The following is a 25,941-nucleotide window of genomic DNA, read 5'->3' as shown; positions in this document are numbered from 1 at the left end:
CAAGGAAGCAGCAGCTTTATTAAGAGTCTAGGCATGTCTGGGAAACCCAGTTCAGTCACGGAGAAGAAAGGCTAATATTGGTACAGGAGTGCAGGAAACTGGCATTACAGAATATCCTCTCGAAAACCAACCATGAAACTAAAACCTCCATCTTAATAGCCTAACAGAAAAGCTGCTGAGTTTAGCCCCGGTGAAACTTGTGGAAGGTCCTAGTGAAATAATGAGATTTGTGCAGAAAAGGAGAGCTTCCTCCAGCAATGCTGAATCTGAGCTCCATATAAGGTTAGGGGTCTGGGTGGGAGGGAAAGGTAAGGGGGATGCTCTCATCTGTCACACAAGGCCACCTCGGGGTGCAAGTGAGAGAGGAACCAGTTTTTGTACAAAGGGAAGACCATGGCAGCAGAGGGACGCTGGCAATGTCTGTCATGAGGCGGAGGACTCTGTACAGTGTGAGGGCGCCTCCAACAGGTCCTGGCAACACTGGCAGCGCTTCCTGAGGCCCCTTGGGAGACAGCCATTCCGGTTCTGTCCTGACTTCCTTCAGAGCAAAACTGCCGATGTCCAGCACCAAGTCCAGGGTCATAATTAGCTGAGGGGAATGGAGTGGCCACCCTAGGACACCTGTACCTCTCAGTCGAGGAGACTTCCTTTCTGGAGCAGTCACTTTCCGCAGACCAAGAGAGATCTTGCCCAATATGGGCCCAATCTAGAAATTATTCCCACCTTCACATGAGCACCAGGTGGAGAGAGTCTCTCATGAGGCGAAGCTTTAGATCTTGCCCCTCAGATGATGGCCCCTGGACAAAAGATCGGTCTGAAGCTGTCGGTGCCCAGGTGCTAGTCTCTGTCCCACGGGTAGCAGGCGCTGCCTGCTGACGATGGGCCCGAGCGATGTGATGCTTAACTCTCCTAAGAAGAGCGCTCTCTACTTTCACAGGCAGGAAAGGAAGAAATGAGGCAGGTTTCAAGGGAGCTGATGCCACTTAATTCTTCCATCGAATTTGCTGTGAAAAAAACAAACAATGATCAGTTTTTCACTGATCCTTACAGATAGGCAGGTGGAATTCGATAAAACAAGGCCCACATCTAGGTAATGTAAGGAAAAGAAGGATGCAGGGGGGGAGGTTGAGAAAAAAAATTTTTTAATGTGGGGGGGAGTTCATTTATTTAGAGATGGATTAAATACCTATTCTGTATCTTACAAGCCTGATTTAGGGCATTTATTCTGGTTCTGCCTGCCTGAGGACAAAGACTCACTAGCTTTAGCTCGTGGAAGGTTCCAAATATCTAACAGGGACCTAAGCTCCACGTTAACAATAAGCTCAGCAATTTTCTGCTATGAGAGATGAGTCAGCTGTGTTCCCCAAATAGCTAAAATCTATTTCACCCACTTCTCTCTCCCAACAGGAAAGTCACATCCAGCCCCAGGCAACTATGCAGTTTGGATATTCTGAATCTGTAATGTTTGTTTCTAGACTCCCAGCAGTTAGTTCTTCCTACCTGCTAGGTTTAACAATGATCAGAGGACTACAATTGTCAGCGAAGGTCCCCACATCACCCTTATGTCATCTCACATCTCAGGAGTGACTTCTGCTGTGCTAACCAGTGCTTTTGCCCTGTAGGCCCATAGGAGACCCTTATCAAGAGATCTACAGGCTTGGCTGACAGCAATCCCATCCAGGCCGTGGGAATATAAACTCAATGCTACTCTATGAACTGTCTCCTGACACTGCTGGAGGCGTAAGCTGCAGCTGCTCACCGAGCTGTTGAGAATGGTATCAATCTTCTCCTCCTCGGCAGATCCTTTATCCACCTTGCTCCTGTACACCAGCAACTGCTGACGATCCTTCAGGTCTCGGCAAGTCTATCACCAAAACAGACAACAATAAAAACTACCAATCAGCCTTCTCCAGAAGGGCCTTTTTCCTTTAGTCACTCCCGTTTTGAGCTAAGTTTCAAGGAGAAGCCAGGAAGCTACAGTGGGATAGCAGTGGGGTCAAGCACCCAATAAACTTCATGCTGAAGAGAAGTCTACAGAGGTTACGTGGCTTGATCCAGTTCTATGAATTCTCCGAGTGCAACGAATTTATAAAAGCAGAGAGAAACCAGTCAGAGGGCTGGGAAAATCATACAGGAGTGCTGGTTTCCAAACTAACTCTTGCCAGACCACTTTATCCACTGAGTTGAAACTGACAGACGAACCTCAGGATCTAGGACTTGAGACTATAATCTCCCACTTCCCACTGAGGTCTAACTCAGGGTTTTCATTTCTTACGGACTCACATCAATGACGACATCATGACACTTGAACTTGGTGGCTAAGTTCAACTTTGTGTCCACATCTTCCACCAGATTGACATACTCCTGTAATATCTGTGAAAAGAAGTACTTCTGATGAATGATTCCCAGATGTATTAAACCCAGAGCTCTGAAAGGTAGAAAAAAAACTCCTGAAGAAGGAAAAGTCAGTACCTGCAGTCTACAATTCCCATCATCAACCACAGGACTAGTTTTGCAGAGGGAAATGAGGTAGACTCTCTGCAGTACCTCCATGCTCCCCCAGGAAAGAAGGGAAGGGCCCATTCCTCCTTATCCCAGAGCTAGATACCCATGCCAGCAACAGGTATGCCCTAGACCTGACCCCGTGCTGTGCCCCCTTGCTCCTTGACGTCCTTTCTCATTAAGTTCTCTTTTTGCATCATTTGAATAGTATGTCAGTACTCCACCTGGGCTAAACACAGTAGATGCTCCTCAGAGAGGGCAGACTTGGATTACTTCTTAAGGGCAGAGGAGAACTTCCTTCTCTGGCCTTTTCTATGTCAACGTGCAGTACCACCATTATGCTGCCTTTAAGATAAGACCAGAGCAGGTCAAGTCTCCCATCGCTGAGCACTAGAGGCTGAAAGTTAGGTTTCCTAGAAGATCCTGTACCCTCTAAGAGCCATTACCTGGACAGGGGCACTGTTCTTGTGCAAAATTTCCACAACCCGATGGAAGCCAATGGGTGCTCTCTTCTTGGTATAGCCCAGCCAGTTCTGAAAAAGGAAGATGGGGCAGCTGTGGGTAGGCCAGACATCTGAGCTAATCTCCCTATGTTTTATGGTCAGACTAGAATAACATGGTGATGAGGAGTGGATGAATGGGAGGCGGGGGAGAGAGAAATGAAGAGAGATGAGAGTTTCAGAAAAGTCAAGGAACTCAGGAGGGTGGAAAAGAGTCAGAGGTATGAAATAAGTTCTTAGATCTATAGGCACGAATGCAGAAAAATGTCTGTGAAATATGGCTAAATAAAATAAGCAATTTACTTAACAATCCTTGTAGTATGAACTTATCTGGGTAGACTAATCCTACCCTTTACATCTTTATATTCATATAAATGTTTACTTGTCAGTTCATGAGGAAAGGTCTGGAAAGCCACCCGTCAAACTTTTCACAGTGCTTGCCTTGAGGAAGGGACTGAGAAAGGAACAGGTGGACAATGGAAGAGGAACTTCACTCTTTACCCTCTACACTGTCATATCGTGTTTGATTTTGACACAGGCATATATTGCTTTGGTAGTTAATGTAGCCAATTAAATAACTAACAAAGGGGGAGAACAAAAAACTGTCAAACCCATAATGGAAAAATGGATATTTAAACATAAACTAATAGAGACATGACAACCAAATGTAATGCAAGATCCTTGACTGGATCCTGACAGCACACAAAAACAAAAACAAACAAAAAACAGCTCTAAAGAGCTAATTTATATGTATGATAATATTCTTATATTAATGTTAAATTTCTTGAGAATGATAATATTGTGGTTACAAATGAGATAAATGCTTAAGTAATTAAAGGAAAAGTATCATGGTATTTGCAACTTACTTTCAAATGTTTCAGCAAAAGAAAAAAAAGCATATGGCAAAAATGTTAACAAATTAGTGAAGCAGGTGAAGGCTGTTAACTATTCTTTCAGCTTTTCTTTAGGTTTGAAACTTTGGAAAATAAAAATCTGAAGGAAAAATGTCTACCAGTAACTAGAACTTGAGACTCCCAGGAGGCATAGGATGACAAGATGGTATCGCCAAGGCATCAGCGGCATGGAACAGTCCCAGGGCACCCACCTTTGTGGTAAACAGGGCATCAACATCATGCCAGGCCCGAAGCTTGGCGCGAGCAGCCAGGGCTGTCAGCACATACTGTTTTTCTGGGATCTAGAAAACAGAGGTCAGGGGAAATTAAGGAGAAGTAGAAATGCATCAGGGGATGTGCTTGAGAATTTGGAAAGATAGGCAAAAATATTCCCTGCCTCTTAAAATCCACAAATCTCTCAGGTTTCCAAGCCCCAGCACTGCTGCAGGCCATTCGGTTAAAGCCTTCCCTCACTTCCCACAAACTTACTCCATTTTCCCCTTAACCTTGAACATTAAGGGACTTACTACTGTGCAGGGATAGAAAGCAACATCCACTCCATGCAGTTACTCTGATACTACTTTTACCAAACACTGACTAATTTATACCTACCTTAAATGTCTTCTTCAGGTTGACTGGACTGCTGAATGTGCCCTAGGATGAAAGTGAAGAAGGAACTTTAGTGGTATTTCTCAAATACTACCAATCTCCCCTTTTCTTTTCCACTACATAGACAGTCTACATTTCACTCCGTAACCATTTAAACCCGGAAATTAATTTAAGAGAAAAGCTCCATCAGGTCTAACTGGATATCACCATAACCCAGCTTAAGAGGACTGGATTAATAGGTATGGTGTATTTCCCAACTTTATGCTAATCCTGTTATCATTATGATCATGCCCACCTATAGTCATTAAATTTACACCTCTTCAAAAAATGTTTTTAAAGTACCCACAAGTAACTATCCCCCGCTGCTCTTCTCTGTACTGTGCGAATCCATTTGAAACTATGGACCTTTGAACAAAGACTGCTATGGGAGCAGCACCGCTCCATGCCAGCTCACTGGAAGCCATGCAAACCCTTACAGACCTCTTTTCTCCTCTTGGTTCACCCCTGCTGAGAGCCGGGAAGGCTTCCCAGATGGATTGCTGAGAATTATGTGCACCCATTGTAAATAGGATATGCTGAAGTACTGGCTTTGAAATATGCTCGTCTTGTGCAGTGAGAATGTGTGGGGCCTTTCTTTCACGTTCTGCCTGTACCTCAGCCTCTGTGTAGTGGTAGAAGCAGGAGTAGAAAAGCGTCGTCACTAACGGCATGTTGAGGATAGAAGCTTTGCGGGGGTGCTTCCGGAAGATTTCAGTCTGTCCTGCTGATTCTAGATGTCGATCATTTGCCTGTGGTGGCGTGAGCCAAGTGAAAAAAAGGACAATGTCCATGGAGTAGAGGCAGGAGAGAAGCCTTTAATATTACAGCAGTTGTGCTTCCTACCCTAGGAAAGAGGCAAAGAAGAGAAAAAGAAAAGGAATTGCCTAGGATGGCCCAGAGGAGCTTAAAATCCAGAAAATGATGCCAGGCCCAAGTTGGATGGAGGAAGACCAGAGAAATAGTGATGAAATGGAGTTCTGGGAAATACTTCCAGGTTAATAGCAAGTGAGAAGAAAAAGGATGCCTGAAGACAATGGACAGAAGGCTACCACGTAGAGAGAGAGGATGAAAGGCTCTTAGAAAATGTAACAGGAAATGACCTATGTGGGCAGAGCAGAAGTCTCCTAGCTGCTGAATGGCAGTGAGCTTTAGCACTGAAGCAGAAAGTGTAGAGACAAGGAGTCTAACCTCGATAATGATCTGACGTTCCAGGAGCGTGTAATGGTCTTGTATGTGTGCAGAATCTTCTGCTGAAAATGGCAAACTGGGAGAGGGCCAGAAGGTTAGTACCTCATTCTCTACTCAAACAGGAAACAAACCCAACTAAACCAAATCACCACTGTAAGCATAAAAAGCTCGTGGGGGGCTTCCCTGGTGGCGCAGTGGTTGAGAGTCTGCCTGCCGATGCAGGGGACACGGGTTCGTGCCCCGGTCCGGGAAGATCCCACGTGCCGCAGAGCGGCTGCGCCCATGAGCCATGGCCGCTGAGCCTGTGCGTCCAGAGCCTGTGCTCCGCAACGGGAGAGGCCACAACAGTGAGAGGCCCGCATACCGCAAAAAAAAAAAAAAAAAAAAAAGCTCGTGGGGCTTCATAAATCTGACCTCAGTTCACCGTTAGAGCATCCCTGAAAGGTAGAGAGAGAGAAAGCAGAAAATAGAGGAGACCGTTGGCTGGGATTTTATATTTAAGGTTTTGTCAATTCGAGAAGGAGCCTGAAAGTCCACGAAATATACAGTCACTGGTGATTTTGCTGAGGAATGAATTAGAATCCCCTCATTGTGGGAGTTGGAATGTTTGATGAACGAGTCACTTAGCTAGTGAGTGAGCCTAGCCAGCTGCCTATCATCCACATCCCCGTGAAGCACAGTGGTTCCTATCATTGCTTAATGTCAATGCTTAACTCTCCTTAAGGGGCACTTACATTTGTTAGCAATTTTTTTTTTTGAGCAATTTTTATTGGGGTATAGTTGCTTTACAATGTTGTGTTAGTTTCTGCTGTACAGCTAAGTGAATCATGTGAGCCATTTTTTAATGCAGAGTAATAAGGTAAAATCAAGTTACACAGCACGGCGGTATGTCTGTAGATCAGTAAAGATCTCAGAGCTCTACATAATGTCAAGGGTCCCATCTTCAACACTACATTATATTTTTACACATGAAGAAGTTGAGGGACAAATAGTGTGTTGCCTAAAAGCTATATGGTAAGTCAATGAGTAAGGCCAGGAATAGAAGCCAGATTTTAAACTCCCAGTTCCCAGACCTTCCTTCAGAAAGTGCTGCCTTATTCCCCTAGTCCACTCACTCCAGGAAGAATTCTGAAATTCAATTACACTCTCCCAGATAAGTGTGATCCCCAGTCAGTTTTTGGAAGAGATAAAGAGGACAGCAAAAGGTTCCAGTTACTTCACTATTCTAACTTCTCTTTGTTTACGAGAGGCCATACGACACATCAGCTCAGTAGCTGATAAAGTTAAAATTACGGATTCCATTGAAATAAACAAATTTCTAAATGTGAAACCTGGAAATCATGTCACATGAGGAATGATTAAAACAACTGTGACCACTGAACCTCGAGCAAGGTCTACTGGGTAGACTCCACATCTGTCTTGACAGATACAGGGAAGCAAGTTTTAGCTCAATATAAGGAAGCACTTTCCAATAAAGAAGGCTGTCTGACAATAAAATAAGCTACTTCCCAGAGAACTGTGTGCCCCATCACTGGAAGAATAATATGTGGGGCTGGTTTTTACAGGGATTTATATTCTGAATGAAAGCTGGACTGAATCAGTAGTTCTTGGACTGTGGAGTTTCAAGGACCAGTAACACTGAAAATAATATATAAGGTAAAATGTTGCCAACTTTTTCTTTTAATATATAAGGAAACACAAAAAAAATTATAACCCATTTTTCTACCAAAAAGGGGGTGGAGGAGGGGAAAAAAAATCCCAGAATAAAAGGCAGTCTTTCAAATTAAATAAATATAGTTTTAGGAGAAAACTCTCTACATTGTCCTTATTATTCTCAATTTACCACCTATCAGAGAAAACTCTGTGGGGGACTAGTGTTTGGAACCACTGAATGAGATGATCATTAACGATGCTTGTATGATCCATTGTTAGCCTTTCCCTGCAACCATCGATCCATTCTACCCTTTTTTAGTCTCTTCATTGCTCTGTATAAGAGTATTTATAGTTAAAAACATTTCTCCCCCACTTACCCAATGCAGGTCTTAAGAAATTCTTTTCGTTTCTCGGGGTCCTGAATGTTCAAATGCTCTCGATAATGGGTTAGCTACAAAAAACAAAGAAAGGCTTTGAGCTATTTCTTTTCCTCAGAAGGGCAAGGTAGCTCTGTAAGTAGATTTCCCATGCTTAAAAACTAAATTCTCATTACCAGAGATTCCTCTGTGAATAGATGAGGGGGCAGGGGGTGGGGAGAAGGGCAAAGAATGATTCAAAATTATTATCTCTAACTGCATTATCCAATATGGTAGCCACTAGCCACTAGTTTCAAGAAAAAGTTGTTCTTAGGAAATCTTCATATTCTACGGGGATAAACTAAAAGCAGACTCTCAGCTTTGCCAATTGCAAAGTTTACAAGGTTGAAAAACTCCCAATTTATATACAACAGCATGCATGATAAATCATCTTCAATTCAAACATAATATGAAGAAAATATGAAAGTTTTAGATAAAAATAAGTTATGCAAAACACATTTATTTTCACTGATTAATCAAACTTCAAAATAACAAACTTTATAAGAATGCTATTTGAAGAAAATTCCTTATAGTTTTGAACCTACAGAAATTAAAAATGTAAACAAAAAGTTTTTCAAAATGATTACTACAGATTCCCATCATTTTGAGTAGATTTAGATAAAGGGTTTTTGACATTTTCCCATGCCCTGAATATTAAGTACAAGTTCCTTTTACAAAATATTACTGAAAAACATTTTCCTGAATTATATTCTGTTGCACAAAGAAGGTTAAAAATATATTACCACCAATGTGTGGTACAGCGACTAAAAGGACAATCCTGACATTGACGGCACTGAGAAGTTCTTACCCCTGCACCATAACGTTCAACTTTTCAAATGGATCACTGAAGTCTGAATAATACAATGACATTTTTGGTAAAATTTCAGATTTATTCTTGTATTCCAGGAGTTTCTTCTCTAATGGTGAAAATTTGCCCCAAATCAATTTTAACAGTCATTGAGCTCTCAGCCAAAATGTGCATTGGGTGCACCACCAGCAGCGTGACCTATCTTCCTTCATGACCTGTATCTGGTTTCTTATCCCTCTTTGCTTTCAGTATTATCTTTAGTATTAGAAGCCAAAACCCCAAAGCTCCAACAAACCAAGAATTGAAAACAACTAGAAATTAAGAGACAAACTCCAAATTGACCAGGCCAATTTTCATTCAGCTATTAAAAAAAAAATTATTCATAAGCCCAATCAAAACAGCATATAAAAAGAAACAAAATGGTACATCATTTGGACTGTTTTTAGGCTTCCCAGATGCCTTTCTCTCCTGGATATAATCAATACCAAAGGAAAGAAAATATTCAATCAGTTTGGGATCTTGGAGGCTGGGTTTTGGCTTAGACTTCTGTTAAAGAGGCCCCCAACTGAAACAAAGGCCACACTTACCGCAAGCTCTTCCGTTCTATCTAGGAACCTGGGAAGAAGCAGAAGGCAGCAGGGCATTTTTATTTATTGATGTGTGGCAGTATAACCTCACAAAATAGGATGACTGCTCTAAAAGAAACACAATTCAAACTCATTTGCCTCTACACATAAGATAAACTCTTCTTAAACCCTCTACTAATCAGCAACACCTTGAGAACACATGGTGGATCAGGTATCATTGTCCCCCCATCTACCTAGCTGAGCAAAGAGCAAAGAAGACACTGCAGGGCACTAATAACTGTAATGTTAACAGATCTGACAGAAAGGCTCAGAGCCTCCGCAAAACCTTAGCCCACAGCAGTCTTCTGTTTTTTGTTTTTTTTTTAAATACAGCTGAAGAGTTTTTTTTTTAATTAATGTATTTATTTGTTTATTTATTTTTGGTTGCATTGGGTCTTCATTGCTGCGCGCAGGCTTTCTCTGGTTGCGGCGAGCGGGGGCTACTCTTCATTGCGGTGCGCAGGCTTCTCATTGTGGTGGCTTCTCTTGTTGCGGAGCACGGGCTCTAGGCGCGCAGGCTTCAGTAGTTGTGGCTCACAGGCTCCATAGTCGTGGCTCGTGGGATCTAGAGTGCAGGCTCAGTAGTTGTGGCGCACGGGCTTAGTTGCTCCATGGCATATGGGATCTTCCTGGACCAGGGCTCGAACCCGTGTTCACTGCATTGGCAGGCGGATTCTTAACCACTGCGCCACCAGGGAAGCCCTGGTTTTTTGGGGGGGTTTTTTTGCACTACGCGGGCCTCTCACTGCTGTGGCCTCTCCCGTTGCGGAGCACAGGCTCCGGACCTGCAGGCTCAGTGGCTATGGCTCACGGGCCCAGCTGATCCGCAGCATGTGGGATCCTCCCAAACCGGGGCACAAACCCGCGTCCCCTGCATGGGCAGGCGGACTCTCAACCACTGCGCCACCAGGGAAGCCCCCTGTTTTTTTTTTTTTTAAAGATGAAAACACTTTTCTCTGTCATTACAATCTTGGAAACAGATTGTCTATACTGCCCTCTGTTGTTTTCAGGTACAGCAAACAATGTGTTTGGTCTCTCCCCAAAGGTGGTAAGGCCTTGGAGAACAAGGACTTGTCTTCTTACCCTAAATGGACCACTATAATTAACATCACTAATTTGGCATAGAGGTGATACTTAATAAAGCCTTGTTGATTAGGAGGGAAAGGAAGGAAAGAAGGAAGGAGGGAGGGAGGAAAGGGTTGGGGGAACAACCTGTCTCGATGAACATGTCTTCTGCAAATTCCTGGCTAACCATCTGTAATCTTGATCCTGCCCAGGTGACCTGCTTTCCCCACCTTAGTCTTCGGGGCAGCTCATCACTGTGCTGAAGCCATGGGGTAAATGAAGTTACCTTGGGCCACATGTCAGCCTAAACAGAGGTTCCAGCCCCTTCTCTGATACTGAAGAAAGGACATAAAATAGTCCCTACCAGTTGAAATGAGACAGGGAAGAAACACATGATAGAAGACAGCCACCCCCAGTAGATATGCCTACCTCTTGCCTCTCTACCTATCAAAATCCTACCTAGTCTCACAGGCCCAACTCAATTCCTAATCACTTCCATGAGGCTCTCCGCAGATATCCTGGCTGAAAATTATATATGCTTCTTCTGCTCTTCCACTGTACTTCTCACTGGCATCCCTGGGGACCAAGTAATAAAAGATACCTTTATTCTAGGTCTTTTGTAAGAAAATACATAATAAATATTAATACTACAGACTAGGCATTATGCTGAGTGTTTATACACACGAACTCTTTTCATCTTCATAATGACCTGTGGGGTGGGTATCATCATCTCCATTTTACAGATGTGAAAACTGATGCTTGGAGAGGTTGAGTAACTTGCTCAAGGTCACGCTATGAACTAAGTGGTGGAGACAATATTCAACGCAGGTGCTTGACTCCAGAGCCTGGTTCTTAACCACCTGCTGCACGGTCACTTTATCACAGGTTGTGGTACATTATTAGTTATCCCATCATGTTTCTTTTTTCTTTCTTTTTTTTTTTTGGCCGTGCTGCACGGCTTGCAGGATCTTAATTCCCTAACCCAGACTTAACCCTGGCCATGGCAGTGAAAGTGCCAAGTCCTAACCACTGGATCGCCAAGGAATTCTCCCATCACGTCTCAATATCCTGTCTGATAAGCATTTCCATAAAAGAGGGGCAGTGTCCTCTCTTTCTCTGTATTATTGCCCAGAGTGCTTTGAACAAAGTACTTAACGAACTTTATAGACCAGATGATCAGTTCTTACCTGAAGAGGTCCAAAAGCAGCTTTTGATCCCCTATCTCCTTAAGGAAGTGAATGAGATGTCTCAGGGCAACCTGCCGTACCTCCAGCTCTCGGAAGAGGATCTCTAGCAGGCAGGAAGAAGGAGTTAGATGGGGAAAGATTAAAGCCTATTACTCAATAGGAAATTGCTCTCCCTACTCACACATTCCAAACATGATCTCCTCAAAATCCACCAGAAGCTAGGAATGGCTTTCTTTGGTGCCCATCCCTATGGCTCAACCCACCAGCAACATACTCCATGGTCCAGGGCAATGCTTAGCCTTTGTGCTTTCAGTTCTCACCAACACAAACATCAGGCACTGAGCATGGACTTTCACATCCTCAAACCCACATAGCCATCTGTCTGTCCAATAAATGGAGGGGCTTTGTAGTTACAGTAGTTATCACCCTAAAGGAAGAACAACTGCCCTCAGGGTTGTGATGTGTATTCAGAAGTCTCAGGCCACCCCAGCTGTCCCTAAAGTAGACTTGATGCTGGTAAATTCTGGTATGAAAGCCACAATTCCATTCTCCCTTCAAATGTAGTAGACACCTTACTGACTGAAGATTTCCCTTAAACCACGCTCACCTTTGCTCAATGTCCTCTTCAGGAAGATCAGAACCTAGAAGAAAAAGAGAACTAAGAATGAATTATCCTGTGTAACCGTCCAAACACAAGGCCCTGCCTGAGCACCTGATGTCTAGGAATGAGGCCAGCAACTCGTTAGGAATCTCTGCCGGTCTATACAATAGGTTTCTCTATGTGATAGAAGGACAGGTGATGGACCTATGGAATGAGCTGTGTCTTGGGAGTCCACATACCAGTGCCCCTACTGGTGAGAGGCACCTCCCTCCCTGTGTGGGATGCTGCTCTCACATCTCTCCTCCTTCAGATTATTTTTGAGAACACGAAGTGGCCAACCTACTACTTCTGGGTCATAATCAAGAGTGCCACACACAATGCATATCCTGCCAGCTAAGCCTTAGAACACGTACTTCTGAGAATCTTCCACTTCAAGAGGAAACCCAGGGTCTCTACTTGACATTACCAACAAGGACCTACTGTATAGCACAGAGAACTATACCCAATAGAATCTGAAAAAGAATAGCTACATATATAACTGAATAACTTCACTGTACACTCGAAACTAACACAACACTGTAAATCAACTATACTTCAAATAAATAGATTTTTAAAAAATCTATTCTGATTAGACTTTCAGAAACAAATGAAAACAATACTTAAACAACAAACAAAACCCACAACTCACCGCAGTAATGACGTTTCCATCATGCATGCTTACTGCTTCTTCTAGGAGTTGTAGCTTGTCCTGTAAGGAGCGGAATCTTTCCAGGGAGCAGACCTGGCAGTGTAAGAACAGAATTGGTGTGCAAGGAAGACAATTTCCTATATTCTTTTGTCACTGAATACTGAAGAATGGGCAAGAATAAACTAAAATGTCGCCAAGGAGAGCTTCTTTGTTTTTACACAACAGCCCCCAGCACTCTATGAGCCAAGAGATTCCCATCATACCCTCCCTAGTTCAGCCTTATGCCCTAGAAGATGCTGATGTCCTGATGAACTCTTGCCAAAGTCAACGGGTAGAGAGCTCACTTGTTCTCTTTTCCTCTTTTTCTTTAAATCTGTTTTTTCGGTTTGTTTGTTTGGTTGTTTTTTTTCAAACCCTTGTGTTGAGGGCTGACTTTCAGTAGGTCGCAGCAAGGGAGCTGCTCTGCTACGAACGAGACGCTGATCCAGAAGCAGGTCGTCTACGAATAGTTTAGGACCAGGTTCCCCAGGAACGTGTGGTGTGTGATGGGCAAGGCGGTGGCTGCCTTTCCAGCAGTGCCCTATGTCCTAGGACGAAGGGCTCTCTGCACCGGACCCCGGTCCCGAAGTTCCGCAGGGTACGCCACGCCACCGCAGACAGTGGGGGACCAGCTATCTGAGGCCAACTTGTTCTCTTTTTAATGGGGCATGATTTACATAGCATAAAATCTACCCTATTTAAGTGTACAGTTCAGTGAGTTTGGCAAGTAAATAATTCCATGTAACTACTACCACAACCAAGAAACAGAACATTTCCATCACCCCAGAAAGTTCCCTTGTCCACTCTGATGTCAATACCCTTCTCCCATCCCTACCCCCCAACAACCACTGATCTGTTTTGTCACTAAAATTTTGCCTTTTCTAGACTTTCAGAAAAACAGAATCATACAATATGTACTCTTTTGTATCTGGCTTTTCACTCAATATAATGTTTCTGAGATGGATCTATATGTTGTGGTATTAGTAGTTTGCTCCTATTTACTGGTGAGTAGTTTTCCATTGTATGGGCATACCACAAGTTTTTAATCCATTTACTTACTGATGGATATTTGAGTTATTTCCACTTTAGGGGCCGTAACAAATAAAGTTACTATGAACATCTGAGTACAAGTCTTTGTATGAACACATTTTCATTCCTCCTGGATTGTAAATGTCTAGTAGTGAAACTAAATGTGTTTAATTTTGTAAGAAACTATCAGACTACTTCTCAAAGTAGTTTTACCATTCTACCTTCCTGCTTGCACTGTATGAGAGTTCCAGCTGCTCCGCATCCTCCCACTGCGTGGTAAGATCAGTATTTTTAAATTTAGCTATTACAGTGGCTGTATAGTGATATCTCAGTTTTAATTCATGTTTTCTTGATAACTGATAATGTTGAGCATCTTTTCAAGTGATTATTGGCCACTTATGTATCTTTTTTGTGATATAACTAGTCAAATCTTGAGCCAATTTTTATTTATTTATTATTTATTTATTTATTTAATTTATTTTTGGCTTCGTCAGGCCTCAGTTGTGGCACACGGGATATTGGTAGAGGCATGCAGGATCTTTCGTTGCCACATGGGCTATTCGTTGCGGCGCGTGGGCTTCTCTCTAGCTGTGGCATGTGGGTTTTCTCTCTCTAGTTGTGGCGTGCAGGCTCCAGGGTGTGTGGGCTCTGTAGTTTGCAGCACACAGGCTCTCTAGTTGAGGCACACGAGCTCAGTAGTTGTGCCTCGTGGGCTTAGTTGACCCATGGCATGTGGGATCTTAGTTCCCTGACCAGGGATCAAACCTGCGTCCCCTGCATTGTAAGGCAGATTCTTTACCACTGGACCACCAGTGAAGTCCCCTTGAGCCAATTTTTAAATTGGATTGTTTGGGACTTCCCTAGTGGCGCAGCAGTTAAGAATCTGCCTGCCAATGCAGAGGACATGGGTTTGATCCCTGGTCTGGGAATATCCCACATGCTGCGGAACAACTAAGCCTGTGTGCCACAACTACTGAAGCCTGTGCACCTAGAGCCCGCCTGCTACAACTACTGAAGCCCACGCACCTAGAGTCCGTGCTCCACAAGGGAAGCCACCACAATGAGAAGCCAGCGCACTGCAACGAAGAGTAGCCCACGCTTGCCGCAAATAGGGAAAGCCTGCACACAGCAACAAAGACCCAACGCAGCCAGAAAGATTTTTAAAAGTTAAAAAAAATATAAATTGGATTGTTTATCTTCTTATTACTGAAGATAATTCATTATATTTTATGTACATATTCTGGATAAAATCCTTTATGACACATGTATTTTGCACATATTTTCTCCTAGCTATGGTCTTTTTGTGATTTCTTCCGTTTGTTTGTTCATTTGAATTTATTTCATTTTATTTATTTTTGGCTGCACTGGGTCTTCGCTGCTGCATGAGGGCTTTCTCTAACTGCATCAAGAGGGGGCTACTCTTCGTTGAGGTGCACAGGCTTCTCATTGCGGTGGTTTCTCTCGTTGTGGAGCACAGGCTCTAGGCATGCAGGCTTCAGTAGTTGTGGCTTGTGGGCTCTAGAGCGTAGGCTCGGTAGTTGTGGTGCATGGGCTTAGCTGCTCCATGGCATGTGGGATCTTCCCAGACCAGGGCTCAAACCCATGTCCCCTGCATTGGCAGGCAGATTCTTAACCAATGCACCACCAGGGAAGCCTGTCTTTTTATGTTTTTAACAGTGTTTTTAAAGAACAAAAGTTCTGGGCTTCCCTGGTGGCACAGTGGTTGAGAGTCCACCTGCCGATGCAGGGGACGCGGGTTTGCGCCCCAGTCCGGGAGGATCCCACATGCCGCGGAGCAGCTGGGCCCGTGAGCCATGGCCACGGAGCCTGCGCGTCTGGAGCCTGTGCTCCGCAACAGGAGAGGCCATAACAGTGAGAGGCCCACATACTGCAAAAAAAAAAAAAAAAAAAAAAGAACAAAAGTTCTTAATTTTGGTGAAGTCCATCTTTTCAATTTTTCCCCTTCCATTTGATGGTTTTTGTGTGCTTAGGTAATAAGTCTTTGCATAACCCAAGGTCACAAAGATTTTCACCTATATTTTCTTCTAGTTTTATAGTTTTACCCCTTATTCTACATTTAGGTTTATGATCCATTTTGATCCATTAATTATTATGATGTCAATTCTCCCAAAATTGGTATATAGATTCAATGCAATCCCAATCAAAATCCCAGCAGCTCTTTTGTAGACACTGACAAGCTGATAGTAAAATATATATGGAAATACAAAGGATCTAGAATAGCTGAAATAATTTTGGAAGAGAAGAATAAAGCTGAATAACTTATATTACCTGATTTCAAGATTTACTACAAAGCTACAATAATCAAGGCCTTGGTAATGGCATAAGGATAGACAAATCAATCAACCAGAAGAGAGCCCAAAAAGAGACCTACATATATATGGCCAATTCATTTTTGACAAAGGCACCAAAGTAATTCAATGCGGAAAGAATAGGCTTTTCAACAAATACTGCTGGAACAAATGGAGAACCACATGGGAAAAAATGAATGCCAATTTTTACCTCACACCATACACAAAAGTTAACTCACAATGGATCAGACCTAAACATAAAAGATTGTTCTCACTCTTACAGGCACTACTTTTCACTCTCATCCATCACTCTTTCCCCCCTTCCCCATCAAAGCAACACTAAACCCTGGAGAATCAGAAATTTTGCAGCTGACTTGTCTTCTTAGTGGATTGATTTTCCTCCTGAAAACCACTTCATTTAACAAATATAACCAAAGAGAAAGGTCAAGCTGCCCAGCTTCCCAAAAAATCTCACAAGAATTCTCTCCCCAGTGGCCTTACCTTGCCCTTCCGAAGGCGTCGCACCGTGTCACTGGGGCTCCAATCATTGCTGTAATCCTGAAATATTAGCAACGCATGAATCCCAGGAAGTTAAGGGATCAGAATTGTAAGTGTGCCTGCTCCTCATCTCAAACTCATAAACTTAGTCCCTAAAGGGAAGATATTTTGTGGAAGGAAACGGATGAAAAAATAAGAACTGGGATGGTCTTGTTCTGAGTTTCTTAAGGAACTAGAACAGAGACAATACAGGCAGGAGGAGTTGTATCATACAGGGAATGGATCAACTAACAAAACCAGCAACGCTATGCCTAAGTGATTCAGGATTTCAACCCCTAAATGCAGTTTTGGGACTCTAATTAATGGCTTTGCCAATAGAGGGAAAGAGAGGAACGTGTTCCTTTTTTGGACCTTATGATATCGTTTCTTCCTTTTGAATCGATTTGCTTTTTTATGTGCTTCATGGGAATGTGAGTTCCACCAAGCTTCCAGACCACAGTGGTGATCAAAAGTTTCAAAGTACAACCTAAAAAAGGCAGCATAATGGGTAAGGAAAGTGTGCCAGGACTGAATCAGAAAATAGAGATTCTGAGTCCAAGTTCTACCATTTAACTAGCTGTGAGACTCCAGGCAAGTTCTGTTTAGAAATCCAATTTTCTTACCTATAAAAGGGGTTTAAAATCATACCTGCTCAAAGATTTGAGAAAATCAAGCAAGATAACATATGTCAAGGTATGTCAAACTGTGTAAAGATATAACACAGTGTAGGATATAACTCACCCTATACTCCCCCTTGGGTCTCCCTAGCTCTGGAGCATAGCTCTTGGCAGATGTGTCCGACAGAGCTGAAAAAGAACAGGCAACTGATTCAGAAGGGCACCATCTCCTGCCATTCCCTTCCTCTACTGCTTCCTTCTCAGGCACATTTTTTTTTTTCATTTGGCCCCCAAGGTATCATTATGGCCCAAAGTAGATCCCATTCCTTCCCCAAAGACAGCATCCCTAGAAGTTACCCTTTGCCCCTGTAACCAGAATGGTCTTGGCCTCCTTACTCAGCATCAGAAAATCTTTCTAATAATGATGATAGATTCAGAAGAAATGTCATCATCTAATTATCACTTGTCCCCATGACTCCCCAGGTTGTACCCCAGATCAGTAATATCTCCCACAGTAATCAAGAGAAGAGGGTCAATGCCTACCATCAGAGAGGGACTGGAAACTTCCAGGTCTAGTTCTCCCTAAAGGTAAAGTACACATAAGGTCAACAGTTCAAGTCAGAGCCATTCAGGCTTGGTTAAGGATGCAGTGCACATAAAACTTTTTTATGCAATATGAGAACTTAAGGCTTAAAAAAGTTTTTATTCAACTTCAGAAATTTGAGGTGCTACAAAAAAAAAAAGGCACTGAGGAACAGTTTCTAAAATTGTGGTTAAAATATACATAACATAAACTTTACCATTTTTAAGTACGCAGTTCAGTGGTACTGAGTACATCCACAATGTACAATCATCACTACTACCCATCTCCAGAAACTTCTCAGCATCCCAAATTGAGACTCTGTACCCATTAAACACTACCTCCCATTCCTGCTCCCTCTCATCCCCTGGTAACCACTATTCTACTTTCTATCTCTATGAATCTGACTATTCTAGGTATCTCACAGAAATGGAATCATACAGTACATGTCCTTGTATGTCTGGCTTAATTCACTTAGCATAATGTCCTCAAGGTTCATCCACGTTGTAGCATGGATGAGAATTTTGATCCTTTTTAATGCTGCATAATATTCCACTGCATATACATGCCACATTTCGCTTATTCATTCTTCAGTCAACGGACATTTGGGTTGTTTCCATATTGTGGCTATTCTGAATAATGGTATTATGAACACTGGTGTATAAAAATACCTGTTCAAGTCCCTGCTTTGAACCCTTTTTGGTATATACCTAGAAGTGGCCTGCTGGATCATATGATTGTTCTATGTTGAATTTTTTGAGGAACTACCAAACTGTCTTCCACAGTGGTTGTACCATTTTATATTCCCACCAGCAGCGCACAAGGATTTCCAACAGAAACGCACAGGGGTAGGGAGGAATTCTGACCTAGGCAAATTTCTTCAGTACCTGTCACAGGGTTAATGTCAGTTTTGTTCATCATGTTCCAGAAACCCAGTCCAAGCCCTGTAAATTCCCCTCACTTCTGCCCTGCCTGATCCCCAACTGCCAGCTCCAAAGATTTTTTGTCCCTCAATAATCTTTTTCTTACAGAGTAAATGAAAATTATAGCCTCAGCGGTTTTTTTTTAAAAAAGAAAAGGACTCCCTGTCCCTTTAACCATCACTCTTTACCTCTAAAAAAGCTGCTCAGGGAGTAGGTAGAAGCAGGTTTGGGTAGTTGTGCATAGGAGGAGAAGCTGTTTCGGTTCTTTAGCTGTTCACGCTCATGGTTTGACCCACTATTACTAGCAGTCTCTTTGATGGACCACGAGATACCTGCAAGATAATAAGATCTAGATCAGTAATTCTCATCCAAAATAATGCCTTGGCATCCAGCATTCCAATAAACTCTAAAAGCTTTTCATTAGAGGCTCTGGTCCCTTGTCAACATGAACTTAAAAAATTGGGGCAGGGAGAAAGGACAGAATCAAATAGACCCATCAACAGAAAAAAGGGGCAAAGGAACTGAATAAATGGATCACAGAAAAGGAAATACAAGTGGCTATTAAACATGTGAAAAGATGCTCAACCTCACTCTTAATAAGAGAATTACACAAAATAAAAGTACACTGAGATACCACTGGCCCCCTGTAAGACTGGCAAAGACCCAGAAGTTTGGTAATACCCTGTGTTGCCAAGGCTGTGGTGGAGAAAGGAATACTCTGACACTGCTGGTGGGAGTGCAAACTGGTGCAACCCCTGTGAAAGGCAACTTGGCAATATCTAACCAACACAGATGCAAATACTCTCTGGCAGTAATTCCACTCTAGGAATTGATCTTTCAGACACTCTTATATGGGCAAAATACAAGGTTATTGACTGCAATATAAACAACAGAAGACGGGAAACAATCTAAAGTTCAACAGTGGACTGGTTAAATAAATTATGAGAAATCCATACAATGTATACTATGCTGCTATTTTTGAAAAGGAAGAGGCAGAATGAGAAAGCTCTTTATGTACTGATATGGAAAGATCTTCAAGCTATACTGTCAAGTGAAAAGAGCAGGGTATAAAGTATGCTACCACGGGTGTAAAAAAGGGAGTAAAAATATATACTCCTATATGTATTTCCAAATGCAAAAAGAATCTTTAGATGAATACACAGAAAGCAAACAGCAGCAGTTGTATTTTGGATGGCCAGGGCCTGAGAACTGAGTAGATGCATGACAGTGGGGGAGGGAAACTTTTCACTGTGTGCCTTAAATACTTTTTACTTTTTAAATCATGTGACAGTATTTCCCAGTTTAAAAAAAAACTTGGGCTTCCCTGGTGGCGCAGTGGTTGAGAATCTGCCTGCCGATGCAGGGGACATGGGCTTGAGCCCTGGTCTGGGAAGATCCCACATGCCACAGGGCAACTAGGCCCGTGAGCCACAACTACTGAGCCTGCGTGTATGGAGCCTATGCTCCACAACAGGAGAGGCCGTGATAGTGAGAGGCCCACGCACTGTGATGAAGAGTGGCCCCCGCTTGCCGCAACCAGAGAAAGCCCTCGCACAGAAACGAAGACCCAACACAGCCAAAAAAAAAAAAAAAAAAAATCCCCCCACTGAATTAGCAGAGTTTAAAAAAAAAAAAGCTTTAAAAATACACTTAAAAGTCAGATGAAGGGACTTCCCTGGTGGTGCAGTGGTTAAGAATCTGCCTGCCGGGCTTCCCTGGTGGCGCAGTGGTTGAGAGTCCACCTGCTGATGCAGGGGACACGGGTTCATGCCCCGGTCCAGGAAGAACCCACATGCTGTGGAGCGGCTAGGCCCGTGAGCCATGGCCACTGAGCCTGCACGTCCGGAGCCTGTGCTCCGCAACGGGAGAGGCCACAGCAGTGAGGCCCATGTACCGCAAAAAAAAAAAAAAAAAGAATCTGCCTGCCAATGCTGGGGACACGGATTCGAGCCCTGGTCCGGGAAGATCCCACATGCCGTGGAGCAACTAAGCCCATGCGCCACAACTACTGAGCCTGCACTCTTAAAGCCTGTGCGCCACAACTACTGAGCCTGTGCTGTAGAGCCCGCGAGCCTAGAGCTCCGCAACAAGAAGCCCGAGCACAGCAGTGAGAAGCCCGAGCACCGCCCGCCAGCAGCAACGAAGGCCCAAGGCAGCCTAAATAAATAAATAAATAAATGAAAATTTAAAAAAAAAGTCAGATGGACTCTGCAAAGGTGTAAGTGGTATTACAGAATAGCTAGGCAGTGAGACTTGGTGGCTAAGGAAATCAGTTCTGCTAGCCAGTTATGAGCATTTCAGTCAGCAGTTCCAAAATATGACTGCATATCAGAAGCATCTGCAGTGCTTATTATCAATTGAGACCCCACCCTACCCCCCAACCACCCCCATCCCCAAGACCTACTGAAGCAGAGTCTCTGGAGTGAAACCTAGAAATCTAATTTTAACAAGCACCCCAAATAAGTCTGAAATAGCCAGCCAAGCATTAGCCCTAGGGTAGCAGGCCTAGATAGCCGCATGGAAACTACTGCTGTACTTCCCCAGTATCTTCTCCTGGGTTAAATTTCCAGATGTGTGCTCATCTGAAAATAGTTTAGCCTCATTCCCTTCCCTGACAAGTATTGAGGAGACTTTACTAGTGGTAAGAACCCTGAATAATTAATCCTTCCTAGGGCCTCTTCTACTTACTTCCCACAGGTTCCCCGCTCCAGCTGACTCTCTCCAGGTCATCGTCATCATCATCATCATCCACGAAGTCTCGAAGGCTATTCACTGCCCGCTTGGATTCCTTTAACTGCAGACAGACATAAGGCAGGGCACTCAGGCAGTCATCACTTCTCACCTCTCTTTCTGACAGCCAAGAAGGCTGAGGAACTGGGTCTTGAAGATGGCCAACATTTTCACCCTCTGCAACTGAAAGCCTAGCCTGCTAGATATTTGCCAAGAAAACAATTTGCTTTTTAGCCAACACTGGAGTCCAGTGACAAAAGGTCAGGAGGAATCAAAACCGCTTTTGAATTCTAATCACACTCCTGGTATTGACTTGCTTTGTAGTGAGGTTATCCATCTCTCCAAAAATGAATCTGCTTCCCCATTTGTAAAATAGACACAATAAAGACAAACTTCCAATCCAGTTCATCCTTCAAAAATAATAAATTGGGGGCTTCCCTTGTGGCACAGTGGTTGGGAGTCTGCCTCCCGATGCAGGGGACGCGGGTTCGTGCCCTGGTCTGGGAGGATCCCACATGCTGCGGAGCGGCTGGGCCCATGAGCCATGGCCGCTGAGCCTGCACGTCCGGAGCCTGTGCTCTGCAACGGGAGAGGCCACAGCAGTGAGAGGCCCGCATACCGCAAAAAAAAAAAGAATAATAATAATAATAAATTGGGCTTCCCTGGTGGCGCAGTGGTTGAGAGTCCGCCTGCCGATGCAGGGGACACGGGTTCGTGCCCCAGTCCGGGAAGATCCCACATGCCGCGGAGCGGCTAGGCCCGTGAGCCATGGCCGTTGCGCCTGCGCTTCCGGAGCCTGTGCTCCGCAAGTGGAGACGCCACAACAGTGAGAGGCCCACGTACCGCAAAAAAAATAAAAATAAATAAATAATAATAATAATAAATTATATCACATGATAAAAGACAGGGGGGTTCTTGAAAAAAAAAACTCAAAGCAATCAATCATCTTAAGAATGTAAAGGAAAAAGGGCAGAGAGTTGGTTTTTACAATCCCCCTCTTTTCTCAGGGTTCTTTTCCATGAAGATCTTTCTAAAGATCTGACTGAAAACACTTCTGAGCCTCATGGAGACAGGTTACTGAGGATGCAAGGGGAAGGGTACACAGTGGAAGAGGGTGAGACCTTCAGCAACTGTTCATGGAAACCTACCTGTGAGAGCTCATCATCTTCGTCATCAAAGGTGAAAGCCTTGAACTTGGAGCTATTCCAATACTCCTCCTCATCACCCTTTGTCCGATTCATCTGGAGTGAGAGGAAGATAGATATATGTCCCTTTCTGGATTCCCCTCAAAAGAGCTCCAAAAGTTTTAAGTTCCTAGACTACAAACTCCCCACAGTAATCAGGGATGTGTGAAAGTGTCTGGTAAAGCAAATACTGAACATGCCATATAAAATCAGATCCTTGGGTCTCCAATCAAATCATACTTTTGATCCTCTGATTACCCACAAGTAGTCATTCATTCCTAGAGCTGCTACTTTCTTCACGGCACTCTCTCAGGTGCTGTAAGGAATATTTAAAGTGCAAAAAATAGTCCCTCTCTGAAGGACCCTACAACAGAACTCGGGTATTCAGCATAGGTTATGTATAAAGGTAATAGTACAAAGCAGGCAAGTGTTAAAAGAATGCATCACGAACTTTGCTGAATATACAATATCAATCAAAGCAAGAATATAACAGATAATAACTGCATTCATGTACTCAACATGTATCTATTGAGTGCCATCTCTGAGGCACTGTTCTAGGCTCTGGGAATACTACAGTGAATAAAACTGACATATATCTTGCTCTCATGTGTGCTTGTTAAATGCCTTAAGGCAAGCAAGCAATTAAAGGAAGCTAAATTATCCCCCTTGTATCTTCAAATCATGATTAATTTATTAACAAGTATTGGCCAAAATGTGGGAAATGAGGGCATGGCCAAAAAAGTATATAAAGAATCAGTCAAAACACAAGTCCCTCTCATAACTACTCTAAAATTAGATTTCACCCCGAAAAAAAGTTTTGCCTTAGAATTACAGACTAAACTATCAATGCCAACTGGATTAGAGTGAAAACTGATGTAAGCCAAGAACCAGGTACTTAACCTTCCACAGCACCCAAAATAACTCCAAAGGCTACAAAGTGTCAAATTCTAAAATATCAATTTGCTTTTTCTTTCATCTCAGTAGCACCTTTCTCAATAGATGGTTAAGAAACACTCATCATGGCAGCCCCACTGAGGCTCCCAATGGCCCTTAACATACTCTGCTCTCACTGTGTTTTCAGGGGATCCAGGGATGGCAAAGGTAGGAAGAGAACTTTTTACTATCTGGTTCTTTCCCATTGCGGACATCACTAATTGATTTCTACTGAACCCAAGTATGGCTTAAAAATCTTTTTGTATATTTAATCCAGGGAGTCAAAACCAAATAAAAAAGCTAGCAGAAACAATAAAATCATCCCTTATATTGGAACAAGCATAGGCTTTGTAGTCAGGCAGACTTGAATTCAAATGTCGCTTCTCCAATTCTGAGCAAACTGGGTAAATATTGTTATTTACTTCTAAGCCTTGGAGAAAGTGATATCCTACCTCACAGGGTTGCAGTGAAGAATAGGAGTCAAGAAACAGCTAACAAACTGCCTAGCATAAAGTAAATACTAAATGTTAGTTGTTTTTAGTATAGGATATCTTCTGCCATCTTTCTATCTCAGCCATCTGCAAAACTTGGGCATAACAATAGAAACCTACCTTTTAAGACTGGTGTGAGGCTTAAACCAGTTAAAACAATACATGTAAAGCACATATGCTGACAGAAAATTAATGTTCAGTATTAATTTTTATTATTAATAAATCGCTATCTTGGAAAAAGATAGAAGAATATTTCAAAGCATTCCTGAAGCTTAAAAAAATTTTGATACAAAAATTCTGAGTAGCCATCACAAACACTGAAGGTGTGCATGCAGCAGGTAAATGCCTCTGATACAGATGCTGGTTTATAAAGCACTTTGTAATCCTCAGAACAACCCTGTAACGCAGGCCTGGCAGATTCCATTTCACTGATGAGGGAAATGAGACAAAAAAGGATTAATTATCGAAGTATTAAGCTAAAGCTAGCTGCTCCTAGCTAATCCAGGTTTTCTGTCTCCTGGGTCATTTCCACTATAATTTGCATGGTCCTTTTATCACTCTAGGGAAAACGAAGGCAGGTCATTACTACAGTAAATAAATAAATGTAAATATCTACGGATGGGCATAGAATGTGTCTAACAAACCCAAAAATCCACCAGAGGATTTCTGGAATCTTCTTTAACCATGCAACAGCAGTGGACATCTGACACTAATCTGTACTTCTAGCGCCAAGTGAGAATACAGATTTACTTAGCAAGTAAAAAGATAATGATTTAATGGTTCTAGAATTTATAAAGCAACCAGGTACAATTTTAAGAGGAACTGAGAAAACAGTTTCAACATGATTTAAAATATTTCAAAGGCTTGTCCTTGTCGCTTGTTTACTGAGATCCCACCATATAGGGTAGTAGATCCGAGGGAAGAACAGGAACATGACAAAGAAAGGAAAACGATTCAACCAAAAATATCTATAACCAACACGCTCCCGGCCTTAGGACACCCCAGAAACCAGCTACTGAGAAGTTACGTTCGGATTCATTTATCATTTTTAGAGCCAGGCTACGAACCGAGACGAGGAAATGTGGGTTAAACTAATAAAACTCTACGGGCGAACGTCCAGGAAACACGGATCAACCGCAGTGGCCAGAGCCCAGAACCCTGGTACAGTAAATGCTCGTTCAAAATCAGTTGTCTGGCCTCACTCGCGGCCCCAACCCCGAGTGGACAGCGGCTGCCTGCCCACGGGTCGCCGGGACTGGAGTAACAGAGTCAGGCCTGGGGGTCCTAGGGACGCCTCAGAGAACAGGGTGAAAGGATATGGATGCGGAGAGGCTTGACTTGGCCAGATATGCGGCCCAAGGGCTTTGGGACACCCTCACCTCTTCCACACCGAGCCCTCCCTCTCAGGTCAGCGTCAGAGTCCTCAGCCGTTGGTCCGGCCTTTCTAGACAGGCTATGCGGCATAGAAAAGAGGCGGAAGGGGATAGTCCCGGAGAGAGGCGGTTGGCTGTGGGAATGAGGTCCGTGGGGTCAAAAAAACGGCCGCAGGGCATGCTAGAAGTTGTAGTTCTTTCCGCCTCTGTCATCGGGCGCTGTCTTGACGGGCCACAGGGGGCTGTTGACTACAACTCCCAGAATCCGCAGCGTACCGTGCTTAAGTCCTTTCCTCTACATTTTCCGCGGTTATCCTGCGGGTCAGTCAACAAGACTACAACTCCCATGAGGCTTAGCATGGCCGATTAAGGGTTCAGGGAAACAATGAGAAGTGTCCTTTGTGTCTCCACGGGTGAGGAA

The 25,941-nt window shown here is 43.3% G+C and overlaps 1 protein-coding gene across 10 annotated transcripts; it reads right to left on the bottom strand.

Moving 5' to 3' along the window:
- Positions 1-25,618, bottom strand: VIPAS39 (VPS33B interacting protein, apical-basolateral polarity regulator, spe-39 homolog). 10 transcript variants are annotated; one of them, XM_065901464.1, is made up of 20 exons: positions 25,527-25,618; positions 22,688-22,780; positions 21,498-21,603; positions 18,998-19,141; positions 17,850-17,888; positions 17,431-17,495; positions 16,654-16,710; positions 12,776-12,835; positions 12,094-12,127; positions 11,487-11,589; positions 9,196-9,223; positions 7,762-7,835; positions 5,732-5,807; positions 5,158-5,292; positions 4,508-4,549; positions 4,108-4,197; positions 2,949-3,035; positions 2,284-2,373; positions 1,760-1,864; positions 1-1,004 (listed from the first exon to the last, which is right to left on the bottom strand). In XM_065901464.1, exons 2-20 carry the CDS (start codon positions 22,778-22,780, stop codon positions 984-986), a joined length of 1,449 nt encoding a protein of 482 aa, XP_065757536.1. In that variant the 5' UTR covers positions 25,527-25,618; the 3' UTR covers positions 1-983. The 10 variants fall into 10 exon arrangements, with proteins under 10 accessions (XP_065757536.1, XP_065757535.1, XP_065757541.1 ...); XM_065901463.1 differs by lacking the exon at positions 25,527-25,618 and having other exon boundaries at positions 12,776-12,868; XM_065901469.1 differs by lacking the exons at positions 18,998-19,141; positions 25,527-25,618 and having other exon boundaries at positions 12,776-12,868; positions 17,850-17,884; positions 21,494-21,603.
- Positions 25,619-25,941: the final 323 nt, after the last annotated feature.

This window comes from Phocoena phocoena, chromosome 2, assembly GCF_963924675.1.
Source record: "Phocoena phocoena chromosome 2, mPhoPho1.1, whole genome shotgun sequence".
Lineage (NCBI taxonomy): Eukaryota > Metazoa > Chordata > Mammalia > Artiodactyla > Phocoenidae > Phocoena > Phocoena phocoena.
The sequence above is the reverse complement of the archived record's forward strand: the minus strand, read 5'-3'. Positions and strand labels throughout refer to the sequence as shown.